The 14,458-nt window shown below is 46.2% G+C and overlaps 1 protein-coding gene across 1 annotated transcript in view; it reads left to right on the top strand.

The window, feature by feature from the left end:
• Positions 1-14,143, top strand: part of LOC118317372 (teashirt homolog 2) — a 42,178-nt gene extending 28,035 nt beyond the window's left edge. The window contains exon 2 of the mRNA XM_035646005.2: positions 10,365-14,143. Coding sequence (XP_035501898.2) covers positions 10,365-13,402 — 3,038 coding nt within the window. The 3' untranslated portion in view covers positions 13,403-14,143. The remainder of the gene's footprint in view (positions 1-10,364) is intronic.
• The last annotated feature ends 315 nt before the right edge of the window (positions 14,144-14,458 follow it).

Raw genomic sequence — 14,458 nt, 5'->3', positions numbered from 1 at the left:
CCCCCCCCACCCCCCCTTTCTCCTCCCCCTCGGTGCACAACCTGCAGCCACGCAGGGTATCAGTTCCGTTCTGCTGCCTCGTCCGCCTACCTTCTTTTCAATAAATTAACCACTTTCTCCCATGCAATGAATAAAAAAGAAAGCCTCTGCACGCGTCTTGCAGTCGGCACCCACTCCTCCTCCATTACAGCCGAACACCTTAGAAATGTCACGCCGCTGACTCGTGGGCTAAATGAGGATCCGGCACAAAGAAAACATTTTTGTTGCGCAGACTTTTCCAGTGGCGCTGTTTGAACAGCGTCAAGATGTTTGCAGTGGGGTATTAATGAACATATATATATATATATATATACCACACATACAGGGCACCGCATGTGGTTTTTATGATGTTCCTTTTATTGAAGGTGACTTGAGGATAATTTGGCAAAATGTTGAGCGCACAATAACAGCCCGTGCGCCGAGCGTACACTGTGTTCACATTGTTTCTGTTATTCTGAGAAAAGTCCTGCGTTCAACTTTTAACAGTAAATGGAAGCAATATTATGTCTGTAATAATGACATGTAGTAAAAGCCACGCCGAAATGCGCAGCCCTGCCATTAAAAGACGCCGTTGATCTTCTGTGAATCCTACCGGCGGTTTTTTTTATTCAGACACTCCCAACAACGGCCGTAGCCTTTAAGCAGCTTTTCTTTTTTTTTTATTGAAACAGGTCTTATGAACAGAACTAATTGGCTCAATGGTGTGACTGTCAATCTCTCGCAATGGTTGATGTGCCTGCCCAATTCACAGGCTCCTTCACCCCCCCCCCCCCCCCCCTTCTAATCAACATCCAGATATCAACACAGCAGAATACCCACAAACAGCGGACAGCCTGTTTCGAAGGGGGGAAACTTTCAACTATTGGGCGCCAACACATTTCTCTATTTGGGCAGCCATTGTTCTCAGAGTGGGCTGTCAAAGTGACAGTGCGCACCAGGCGAATCCAGAAGTTTGCACTTTTCAGAAAGCAGCGGGCCCTAATCATTTTCTGCGGAGGACACTTGACAACAAATTTGCCATTAAAATGAATCTGAACAGGAGGGGAAGCGGGGCTGTTTTTGAAGCAGTTCTGCCTCAACGTTACCGTTGCTCATCTCGTCCCACAGAGCTCCAGGTTTGGCGGGCCTGCTTCTCTCCCTTTTATGCTCGCCATGAAGCCGCCTTTGGTCCCACTAGAAACTGACAGTACCACGCTTCAGCTGCGAATTCACTCTGTGGCCTCATTGTATTTAATGAAGGGAAAAAGTGGCAATCTACTATTAATGAACTTGGAATGTAAAAAAAAAAAGAAATGCCTCCCTTTGCTGAAAACTGCACAAAACTGCTTGTAGAAGAAAAGCTTTGACTGGAACCCATCCAGAATCTAATGAAAGATCCATACGGGGGACAGAGCGAGCGGGAAGAGTTAGTGGAATGCAGATTGTTTTAATAGAATACGCACAGTCTCTTCCAGCTGCACTATCGGAGTCATCGAGGCCTGACCTTGACGAGGGGCTGTTGTTGTTTGGGAGGGCCGGCGTTACGGGTTCATGCAGAGTTTATGATGCGGGGTCGGCGTGGGGCAGTGACAGAAGACACACACAAGAAAGTTATGTGTTTAGAATGCGAATCATGAGTTTACTGTGTTTAGTAAGTTAGAATTCAAATAGGAAGGTAATCAGAATACACACAAGAAAGTTGTAGTAAAAATCATGCGTTTACTTTGTTACAGTTGCAATTGATATGGGGGGGAAATCAGAATTCTTAGTCAGATTCTTAGAAATCAAAAGATTACCTCAAAGGATTGTTTGTTTGTTTTTTTGAGTCTGCATGATTCGCTCAAAATCTAAAAGTAGTTTGAGTTTAGTTGAATATTTAGTTGCTAGTTGCCGGCTAAGCAGCTGCCGCCTTAGCCGAATTGCTAACAGGCTGTTTTGCAATGTCGGTTAGCATAGTGGCTAGCTTGCGAAGCGCGTCTACCTCGCAAAAACAAACCACAGAGTCAAGCCCGGCAAATTTGCAACGTTGCACGATGGCTACTATAATTCTGCCAAATTATTTCTATTCAATGAACGTTTGTAATCTTTTCTACAACAGTTTGAGAACCACGTGTGTCTGGATATGCGAGTTAGCTTCCCCGCGGTGTGCGTCATTTCAGATTTACGTTTTTATCTGGTTTGATGCAGGAAAGTAAAAACTGCCTCTTTTTTTTTTTTCATTATTATTTTAAGGTGATTCATTTGTAGGCAAATTTGCATGGTTTTATTTAATCTTTTAGAAAATATAAAATAGCCTAAAGGGAAAATAGGGTCTTTATCCTTTTCGCCAGACTAAACATCTCCAGAGCGACTCCTGGGTTCAGTCTACTTTAATTTAGCAGTAGTAGTGTTTGGATGTCACATCCCTTCTCAGAGTTGCACGCAATGATGATGCAGGACAATATTGGAAGTAATCTACTGGACACTTTTACGTCATTTCTCAGTAAATTACATTTAACGGCATGCATTGTGTAATCTGTTGTGAAAATCATTTGGAAAAGTATCAACCAACACTGTGCAAGAACTGCAGCCCCATCGCCGTTCCGCCTCGATGCCGTCAGCAGAGGTAGTTACCGAGCCGGATCAACGCCTGCGCAAGAGGGAGAGCCGGTATGCTTTGGACGGGGCGTTGTTTTTAGCGTCACGCCCCTGATTCTGGAACACTGGCAATGCGCTCTAAAATAACACACCATTCCGGCAAAAAATACCTGCTCGTCTGGTTCTGTGTGAACAAGCAAACGTGGAGTAACGATGCGTCATATTGTATGGTGAAACAACACACGGGATCACAAGGACAATTTAAATCTTAAACACAACCCAATCCTGGATATGAGAAATTAAACGGGATCGGTTCTGTCGGGTCAGAGGGCACGAAACACGTAACGCGCGTTAGGTGCGTTACGAGCGTCGGCCATCGTGCTCAGCATCTCATAAAACCGGAACAAAGGCCTTATGTGTTCAAGGCAGTGGTCCTTTAAACGATGGCCCACTTTTGCCTCCATGCTGACACGCAAACATTCCTGACTGACATTCAATCAGGGAAATCTGAACCGAAGCAAGATGCTCTTTTATTAGCGCCGCCCTGTTCGCTCGACCGGTCAGCTCCAATATGCGGCGCGGTTTGAGTGGCGTACTGTAAGATGATGGGTTCGCTTCTCTGATAAGGGTGAATGAGGGGTAAACTGCTATTCTGCAGAAAGGAACCATCAGACCTCATCATGTCGCTCCCGGAGAGCGATGTCACGGGCTCTTCAGAAACCGAGTGACAGAGCGGCGCGAGGCTGCCCCCCACCCCCGCCCCCACCCTCCTCCTCCATCTCTGCTCGTGGAAAAAAATACACTGGCGCCGAAGCCGCCCTGCTTCTGCTCCACCGACTGGAACTTTGTATCAGTCGGGGCAGAAGAGATCATATATATAATCTGACAAATATACACCGAGGCTTCCAGGTCTCCTCGGCGGAGACACTCTCCTACACGCTCGCCAAATTGTTTATATTTACCCTTTGCTTGTTAGCGGAAGAGGACGAATGGAAGGCGATTGTGCTGCGCGCAGTATATTTTTCCACTGTTTACATAAAACAGCACATTACAGCCTATTCAGCAGACAGGCTATGCAAAGGATCGGTTCACCTAAATTACAGAATAAAAAAATAAAAAATATCTCACTCACCCCTGGTGGCATCTAGCCAGGCAGACAGTTTTTGTAAATTCTTTTGTGCCCAGGTTTGCAGATTATCTGTCTCTGAGAATTCAGCCTTCGCCTCAAACGAAGTGGAAATATGTTTGTTGCAAAATGTACCGAGCGTATGAAAAGTTAAAGTTTCTTGCTTTGCGGAACGGCTCCTCTTCGTTGTTATAGTATCGCATCGTTGGATCATATCGTCATTCAGGCACTAACGCGTGAATGAATGTGAAACGCTGTCAAATAGATATTGACAAATGGATGATGTAACAAAATATTTCCCTCCAAAAAGTGTGTAGTGGCATAAAATTGAAAAACAAATACTCAAGTAAAGTAAAAGTACCTTGGAGTTGTACAACAGCATTTGAGTGATTATACTTTCTTTCCTGCCTTTAATTGGGATGAACTCTCATAACCTTTAGAGTGGTTCTCTGCAAGTATATGATTATATTATGGCTGCAATTAAGTGTTCATAATCAATTCATCTGTCGATTATTTTCGCGATTAATTGTCCATAAAATGTAAAAAAAATAAATCTCGATTGTGTTTCTCAAACCCCAAGATGATGTTTTGTTTTTGTCCACACGCCAAACAAATTGTCGCAGCTCCAAATTACATATCGTACACAAACAGACGAGAACTCCCACCTGGCTGCGTGATGCCGGTTGGCTGAAAGGGCCGCGACGCAGGACGGGAGCGCCGTCGCGTGTCTTACTCGCCCGCGCCGGCCGCTGATAGGCGAGCGACCCTTCGGTGAAATGCAGCGTCCGGGCTGCGGCACGTGACGCGGCGGCCCTGGCACGTTCACGAGTGATGGCTTCGGTGCTGGAGTGCAGATTGCAATGCTCTCCCGCCGCTCACTTCCAATTAGGCAGCGGGCCGACTGATGCGTCTCGGAGCAGAAGCTTCTAGTAGGCATCAAAAGGAGCAGCCTCGCTCGGCGACACCGCGGAGGGAAGACGCTCCCGGAGCCAGCCGGGGCAATCTGATGTGGCTCAGTAAATATTGTGATTAGCCCGGCTCGTGCAACATGCAAGGACGGATTTTCACAAATTTCCCACATTTTGTATCATTATATATATATATATATATATATTTAAAAAAGCCTCATAACCCAAACTCAACATGCAACAAGGCGATGCAGCTCAGAGCGACGGCCTTCGCCTGTTTTCTCTCGGCCATCAGTGTGTCGATTGTGCGTTTTGCAAAGTTCTCGGCCTTTTTTTTTCGTAGTGAACAGAATGTTGGTTGTGAAAACATTTTTTGATTAATTGCCATAATTATTGTGATAATTTTTTGCCCAAATGAACAGCCAGATGGCAGGATATGGTGTCATATTTGTGATCCTATCATATTAATCTGGCTCTGGGTCCATCTGAGCACATTGTGCCATTCGCTGTGTTCACAATCTGTCCTCAACTTGTCCATGGCTTTTTTTCTTCTTCTCTTTCCCCTTTTTTCGAGCTGCGAGTTTTCATTTGATTATATTAGTCTATTAAATATTAAAGCTGAGGGTGTAGGAAAGCAAGGCATTTATCTGCATGAATTGCTTGTGTTTAGTGAAGTAAGTAATGCGCTTTAAGTAACGTCTCCGTCATGCATACAAAAATTAACATGAGTGTTTCCGTCTCATGGTTTTCTAGTCAAAGCCTCAGAAAAGATCCAACAAAACCACTCTGCGGAGGCTCACGGCTGCTCCTCAACCCACTTTTCATTATCCGACCCGCGTTTCGTCCACTCTCTTTCTGTTCCACGACCGTCACGTGTGCCACCACGCGCCCGATAACCATTCGCTCCTAAATACGACATCGGGTCGAGTCGGTTACGATGCCGCCGTTCAGGGGGGGGCGACGCCGGGGTCGCCTCGCACCGGAGCGCTGGAATAAAATAATGGGTCAGGTGGCAACTAAAGGCACATTCCTGTTTAAAAAAAAAAAAAAAAGCAAGTCAAAAACTATTTGTCGCTGCGATATCAATTAACCTCCAGACGGATTTTGTCAAAGGGCGCAGACTGAGTGTGATCGCTCTCTCTTTGCTCTGCAGTGTCCTTGGGCTCGGAGAGACGGTTTCCTGACAGCGAACAATGAGCACAGAGGTGTTTACAGATCTTTACAGATGGCTCCGGGCCCTCCGAATTAGCTCCTCGCCATTTTCACCCCCCCCCCCCCGCCCTCGTGTGATTCGGCTCAGAATCCGCCTCAGATGTGTCGTCGGCGGCATCATCAGCGTGTCTGACAATGCGCCTGTTTGATGGCGCGCGTGCGCCGGCTCGCCGAGTTAGTCAGATATCACTGTCAAGCACTACACCTCGTGGCATGCGTGTCTCGCTCTGATGACAGCTTCGCACGGCGGAGACTTTTCCTTTTGAACGCGCCCGCGCTGTTTTCCAACGCTGCACGCGCAAAAGAGCGTTCTGAGAGCGTTTTGTACGCCAAGTACTTCTTTGACTGACACTTCACACCTATTTATAACAATAGATGAAGACAGTAAGTGCTGTGTTGTTGGAGCCAATCCCAGCTGACATTGGGCGAGAGGCGGGGTTCACCCCGGACAGGTCGCCAGCCTATCGCAGGGCCACATACAGAGACGGACAACCACTCACTCTCACGTTCACACCTACGGTCAATTTAGAGTCTCCAATGAACCTGACCCCAGGATTAGGTTTTGAACCGGGATTCGAACCCAGAACCTCCTTGCTGTGAGGCGAAAGTGCTCGCCACTACACCAGCCCCTGTGTTGGTGTTGTTGTTGTTGTTGTTTTTAAATGTACAGACACAATTAACTGGGTACATTTCTTACACGTGAGTGAAAGCAGAAAGCGGATGACAGATACCGAGACAGCCTGGGGATTGTTCAATGGTCCTGACCTGCGTTGTTAGCGTGGTGTGCTGCGCCCGTCCAGCAGCAGGCCTCCCTTTTTCTCTTTTTTCATTCTTCCTCCTCCTCCTCCCCCCCCCCCCCCCCCCCCCCCCCCCCCCCCCCCCCCCCCCCCCCCCCCTTTCTTCATACGGCATAAATCCGGGAGATGAAAATGTCATGGAGCAGGTTCATTTTGCAAAGAGGTTTTGATTGCCACGCGCGTGTAATTGATTGTTCCAAGGACAGGGGGAAATCTAGAAATGTCATAACAGTCCTGCTTAGGTTGGTCCCACCGCTGGGCAATCAATGAGAAGTAAAAAGGGATATTGATTTGCGAGCGGCCAAAAAAAACTGTAGCTTGAGACAACCCGGCGAGCACCGGGGAAAGTGGCACAGACGCGCGGGCCTGTCACCGGCACCTATGAATTACCCAATCTTCACTGAAGATAGTGTTACCACGGATACTCTCACAAAGTCCTGCGCCCGGGCGCGCTGCGGCCTGTCCATTAGCGCAGCTCCTCGGGCCGCTTCCTCCCTGAGGCTTTGTCAGATTAATGAAGGAAATGTTGACCTTCCGGAGGGATAGATGTTGATGTTCTCGCCACCACAAAAGTTTCTCCCGCCATGTTGATATCGGAAACAGAATGCCTTTCTTCAGCTGGCGCACGCACGCACACACACACACACACACACACACACACACACACACTTCTAACATGACTGACACATTTTGAATAGACCCACTTGTCCAAGGGAGGAGGGCTCGTGCTCTATGAAGATATTACTGCTCAAAGCTGAGCTGTAAATACAGTCGGGTCCCAAAGTCTGAGACCTTTTTTCCTTTTCTTTTCTTTTCTTTCTACGTGTTGTCATGTAAGCACCAATCCAGCGGGGCAGCGCGCTGCCACGAATATAGCAGTAAATGTAATGTACTGTTTCCCATGCGGTTTGCTACTTTCTCCCTGGGTGTAATGAAAAAAAGCCTTTTGGCTCAGAAACAGGCCGCCGCTTCTGTAAATCCCGGCCGCGCTTTGCCAAGAGTCTGCTCTAACGGATAAAGGTTATAAACACTTCAACTGTCTGATTTATGATGGACACCTCAGGTTTTTTGACCTTTGCATATCTCTGTCTGAAGATATAAATTTGTAGTGACACAGATTGGAGGCTTTACAGCAGTTTATGACATGCTAAATCTCCGGCGAGGCGTGCCAGCCTCTTGTTTTGTGCGGCCAGTTAGGCCGGGAGAGGCCTCGCGTGGACAACGTCTTTCTCAAAGGCAAGCGTTTCCCGTGCGAGCCACTGCTGCTCGTCACTTTTGTTGTTTGAGTTCTCGGCAGTTTTTATTCTGAATTCTTTCTGAATTTATCCCCGTGTCATGATCTTTTTTTTCCTGTTGCCGTGGTAATGCGGCGTGGCGTGGCGTGGCGTGGCGTGGCGTGACGTGGCGTGACGTGGCGTGACGTGGCGTGGGTGGCAGCAGTACTGCGGTCGGCCACCAGTTGGCGACGCAGAGTTTACAAACGGCGCGAGGCACACAGACTGTGACTGGGCGGCTGTCCCGGAGCGATCCCTGCCAGAAGGTTAATTGGTGCCTCTGGATGTCTGCTACTCAGGGCATCTGATAGAAAGACATGGAACAGCGGGAAGGGCAGCTGTTAATCTCTGTCAACTTCCAGCCTCAAATACGCAGATAAGACACAAACATTCACGTTGAAAACGCTGACATAACTACGGGTACTGTAAGTGGCGACATACTAATCGGAGTGTATCGGTGAATTTTTAAGGTGCAATAAAGACAAGCAGGAAATAGCAATTACATGATGGGTTCCTTGTAAGGAACGAGCCATTTCTATTAAACCACCGCCGGACCGGAAAAATGCCCAATCTCCCGGTTCTTCGTGCCGCTCCCCCCGTTTTGGTGGTGACTTTGAAGAGAGTGGACATCAACTGGGAGCTTGTCATGGCCATTGGTGTTCTCCTTCACTGTGAATACTATATATAAGACCATAAATAAAACATACCTCTGTGCTCTTGACAACTCTCTCCCTGAGCATCAAGGGTGATTTGGAGGCCATCGCTGATCTCGGCTGGCCAATCAAAACATCTCTCTTGCGGTGGATCAAGGTCACAGCACACTGGGGCGTGTGTGTGTGTGTGTGTGTGTGTGTGTGTGTGCAGGGCTCTTGTTCACCAGGCCCCATTCTCCATGTTTGTTTTGAAAGTCCGAATCCCATCTCCATCTCAATCCATTAGCTGGCAAGCAGTTCACCTCCAGGGCTTCTCTTGAGGCACTTTTGAAATATTGATAATAAAAAAAAAAAAAAGTCTTATTTTCAGAAGGCAAAGAAGGGAAGACATTCTATGGGCCGCCCAGTGTGGCACTCCTGAGTGCTCGGCTTCAACCCCTGCTCGGAGTGCCCTCTATTCAGAAAAGAAATATTAACCACATGAAATGCATAAGTGCCCGGACAGGGCTGTTATGTCCCATTCATATTTAACTCGGAGCACATCTGCCACGTCTCTCCCAAAATGCACATTTTCCGGCATGTCCATGAGGCGGAAAATACCTCAGCTATGTGACAACACTGACAAACTGCATTTATTGCAGGATGTCTTGAAAAGATACGCGAGCATTGGCTGCGATAGCGTCGGCGTGGGTTTCCGGGTGGGTAGATTTAAAATGATCTGAAATAGTTATTGTCAGAAAAGGACATTGTAATCTGCTGTGGCTGTGTTCGCATAATGTCGAGCAGGCCCTGCGGCCACGTGGGGAAAAAAAACAAAAATAAAACACTCTTATGCTGAGTCAAAGTTTCCCCTAATTGGATGATGGGAAATGTGTCAATTATAAATACTGTTGTTTAATTATCTGTTAATTGAAGCAATAATGTTTGTGAGTTGGGAGAACAGGTGAATAATGAAAGAAGTAATTGCTGTTTATGAGACTGTCATAGGAAATATAATGACGTGACGGATTGCCCGTAATCTTTAGAAATTTTGTATAATTGTCTAGTTTTGACACTGATAATTGAATCAGCTTTTCCACCAGCATGATCAGCTTCTCCATCGGCATCCACACTCACATTTGCACATTTTGTTTTATATTCGGCTCGCGACAAAATCAGTTTCCTGATGTTGAACTGCCATACATTGAAACTTTATGATAGTGGCTAAACGTCCTGGGAAAGTTTTCACATCTTTTTTTTCAGTCAAGGCCTTTAAATCTATTAATAGAGCGATGTGGCACATTAGAATATCTGAGTTTTGTCTTAAACCATTCCTCACACGTAGCTTCAGAGAGGCTGAGAAGTTATCCAGAACAGAGGGCTTACAGTTTCAATGCAGTTTTTGTAACATCCATAATCACTATGGAATAGGTCATTTGCAATAACACTTAACAGGCCGCTAGAAGGATCAATTTCCTTTTGTCACTCAGTGGCCAATGATTGTTGTAAACATCTCAACTTGAGGCCAGAAAAACCTTGGACGCAGCACTAAGTCAATGGCCTGTCGTGAATTACATGGTGCTGTTGCACCAGCAGCAGTCTTTTAGTAAAGACATTATGTCCAGCTATACTCTCCAACCTCCCAAGGCACAAAGCAGCTGTCATTATGTTGTCTTAAATGGCTTCTCACAAACAAAATGTGTATTTGATGCTGTGGGTTATCTCATTATTGTGCATTTTTATTTAATTATAGAGCCATTAAGCTGTTGTAATGCAATGGGTTTTAACGTCATTAATTTCTGTCTCTTCCTTTTTTCTAGTGTACGTGCCTGATGAAGATGGTGTTCCTCAGGACGCCCTCGCCGAGGAAGACGGAGAGAACGACACCCAGACTGAGGAGGAATGTTCCGAGAAAACCAGCCCCAAAGTGTCTGAGGACAGAGAGCTCGACAACAAGAGCACTAACACTTATAGCAACCAGAACTCTCCCATTAGTGTCCTTTCCAATCAAGAGGCAGAGTTGGAGTCGCGCCTTAGCGACAGCAGTGACAGACTCTCCGACTTCAAAACCTCCTCGCCACCTGAGAGCCAGAGGGATGAGGAAAGTCGCGGCTCCAAACATAAAGAGGAGATGGGCAGCAGCTTGGAGAAAATGAGAGCAGCCTATGCAAACTTTCTCTCTGATTCCTACTGGACAGGGATAGGAATGGACTTGAAATTGGCCAAAAACACCAGCAAAGCCAACTGTGACAGCACCAACGGAAGCACGAAAAGTGAGTTTGACTGGCACCAGGATGCGCTTTCCAAGACCCTGCAGCAGACGCTCTCGCCAAGGCCAATGTCCAAACCCAACCTCTTCAGCTCCGTCCACCTGTACAGGCAAACCACCAAACCCTGCGGCTCGGTGTTCACAGGAGCAAGCCGATTTCGCTGTAAGGACTGTAGTGCAGCTTATGACACACTTGTGGAGCTGACGGTCCACATGAATAAGAGTGGACACTATCAGGACAACAACCACGGCAAACAGAGCAACTCCTCCGCCTCATCTTCCAAATCTAGGAAACGAAACTTGCAAGATATGGAAGGGAAGGAGGATGCACAAAAAGTTTTGAAGTGCATGTTCTGCGGCCACTCTTTTGACTCACTCCAGGATCTGAGCGTCCACATGATTAAAACTAAACATTACCAAAAAGTGCCTTTAAAAGAGCCAATCCCAGTAATCACACCCAAATTGTTGCCACCATCAAAGAAACGGGCCTTTGAAACAGTACGACCTTGCTCCCCTGACTCTACGACTGGTGTTTCTGGCTACGCCGAGGCACAACGGGCCGCCCTTTCAAATGCTCACAATAATCGATACGGCTATCAGAACGGAGCGAGTTACACTTGGCAGTTTGAGACGTGCAAATCTCAGATCCTGAAATGCATGGAGTGTGGAAGCTCCCACGACACCCTTCAGCAACTCACCACACACATGATGGTTACCGGACACTTCATTAAAGTCACAAACTCAGCCTCTAAAAAGGGTAAACAGTTAGCGCTTGACCCCCTGGCCATAGAGAAGATCCAGGGTTTAGCTGAGCCTGTTGCCAGTGACAATGAGGGAGAAAAGGTGTCTCCAAAAAACGCTTCTCCCGGGAGGAGTGAGAGGGATAGCCAGGGGGAAGGTACATCAGACAAAATGGAAGAAACTGAAGCTAAGGATGACAAGCAAGAGAGTGAGGATCAAAAAGCAGACAATGGGGCTTTTAAGTACCCTTATCTCCGTGAGGAGGATCTGGAGCAAGAGTCAGGTGGAGGAGGGGACATTCTTAAATCTTTAGCCAACACAGTGGCCTCTGCCATCAATAAAGCTCAAACGGGGACACCGAGCTGGAGTGCCTACCCGAGCATTCACGCTGCCTATCAGCTCTCTGGCATCATCAAAAGCACCCCTCTCTCTGCGTCTCCCCCGACTCAGCTAAAGCAGACATTTAACCACAAGCTGAGACCGATCGCCCCAAAGGGGAAGTTATTCCATGGTGCAGTGGGAGTCGATGCTCCCCAGGGACAGCATCAAAATGTGGACATCAAAAAAGAAAAGGTTGGCATTAGCGATGGTAAAGAAAGTCAGAATATTAAGTTTGATCTGTTGGAGAATGATGACAGCGATTGTCAGGATGATTCCTCTTCCTCTTCAAAGCTTGACGCAGACTATGTGAATGAAGGGAGTGAAGCGATCAAAGGGAAGTTGAGCCCAGATTTCTCTGACAGAGGCAAGACACCAAGCCCCTCTGCCAGCAATGGACGCAGCACTGCTTCAGAGCCTCTCAGTGACACTCCAGATATACTTGGCATAAACCCTCTTAGTGCACTGCAGTCAGTTCTGAACAATCATCTGGGCAAAGCAAATAAGCCCAATAACTCAAGAATAGATAAACTATCTGCTCACACCAAGTCTATTTTTGCGGACATTAATTGTAGCAGTGAGAAACCAGCGTTAGGGCTCGGAAATTCCGCAAGAAATAGGCCTGATAACACCTTTCTCTTGGTTGGCGATGACCAACCAATAGACCTGACGAAATCTAAACACAGCAAGCCAAGTTCAGTGCTACTGCAGCCCTCCGCCCCGATACCACACAAATACGCTTTGTCTGACATTGCTGACATGGTTAAAGTTCTTCCGAAAGCCACAACGCCAAAACCTTCCATGCCATCAAGGATCCCGACTATGAAACTGGAATCGGATGTCAGACGCTTTGAGGACGTGTCTGCCGAGGTGTACTCCGTCCACAAGCGCAAAGGTAGACAGTCCAACTGGAATCCTCGCCATCTTCTCATCCTGCAAGCTCAGTTTGCCTCCAGCCTCTTCCAGACCTCCGAAGGGAAATACCTGCTCTCAGACCTCGGCCCTCAGGAACGGATGCACATCTCCAAGTTCACTGGATTGTCCATGACCACCATAAGCCATTGGCTAGCAAATGTAAAATACCAACTGCGCAAAACAGGAGGGACCAAATTTCTGAAGAACATGGACACGGGCCACCCGATCTTCTACTGCAATGACTGCGCCTCCCAGTTTAGGTCACCGCCTGCATTCATTTCCCATCTGGAGTCCCATCTCGGGTTCCAAATCAAAGACATGTGCAAAATGCCGGTAGAGCACCAGACGAAGGTAGACGAGCCAGAACTGTCGAAGGTCCTCAGTGTCAGAGCCACAGAGGCTCTAGTCACGGAGGAGGACGTTGACTCAAAGTTCAGATGTAAGCTCTGCTGTCGGACATTTGCGAGTAATCACGCAGTCAAACTCCATTTGAGTAAAACTCACAGCAAATCCCCCGACAACCATTCACAATATGTGGAAATGGACAAGGAGTAGTTTTTTGGGTTTTTTTCATAATATTGTCACCTTTTTCCTAATCTTCCTTTTTTTTATTTTATTACACGGGTCAGATATTTCAACCATTCTCCAATTAGCGTTGTGTAGTGTGCATCATTATTAAAAGATTTCATGGAGTACAGCAAAGACACACTGATTAGAAATCGTATAAGGAAACACTAAGAGATACTTTTTGCACCCTGCTCCAATGCATCACCAGTAATGAAATGTATTACTGCTTGAAGAAACTTAATTGCTGATGTTTGCATGCGATAGCCCCGGCTATGACTACTATTTATTTGTATGATATGTCAAGTTTCAATTGTATTTCAAAGACAAAATAATGAACTAATTGTACTTTACAACTTCTGCGATACAGTACACCTGCATACATGTGCAGCTGTTTAAAAACAGGTAGCCCGACACACGATAACACACACGCAGACCTGTACAGCGTATTGCTATGTAAAGTTGTTTTGTGTTGCAATGATAGAAGAGAGAAAAAAAGAAGCACTTTAATAAAATGTTTAATCACCAGTTTAGACTCAGATTCTGTACATGACTCAAAAAAATAACTAGACAGTTTGGAAACAAACATATTTCACATGTAAATATATTTTAGAAGGAAAAAAACAACAACAACAGTGCGTGTCATGCAACAAGAATAACAGCAAGACAGACGATACCTGTGATACCTGCACCTTTTTTTACTTATTCAAATAAAGAGTTAACATTTGATAACAGCTTGTATTCTCTTTTTATTCTTTTCAAGTCATTCCTCTAGTGGGGTGTTTGTGAAGTTAGAGGCTCCTAATGTGTTTCTGAAATTATCAAGACGTAAAAAATTTCGCTGAGGAAACAGTGAACAATACTTATATGCTTTATATTATACCAACAAATTATGCTCAGCATCCCTTAAGTATAAAATACATAATTGCCTGTAGATTTTCTTACAAATTATAGGTCAAAAATGGAAACTCTTTGATTGGTATATTCCAATTGAAAATATTACAGTTATTTTCCAGTGAATCCTACAGTTTTGGGGGTTATTTTATG

The sequence above is a fragment of the Scophthalmus maximus genome, chromosome 3, assembly GCF_022379125.1.
Source record: "Scophthalmus maximus strain ysfricsl-2021 chromosome 3, ASM2237912v1, whole genome shotgun sequence".
In the NCBI taxonomy this organism is placed as follows: Eukaryota; Metazoa; Chordata; class Actinopteri; order Pleuronectiformes; family Scophthalmidae; genus Scophthalmus; species Scophthalmus maximus.
Note: the sequence above shows the minus strand (reverse complement) of the source record. Positions and strands in the feature narration are given on the sequence as shown.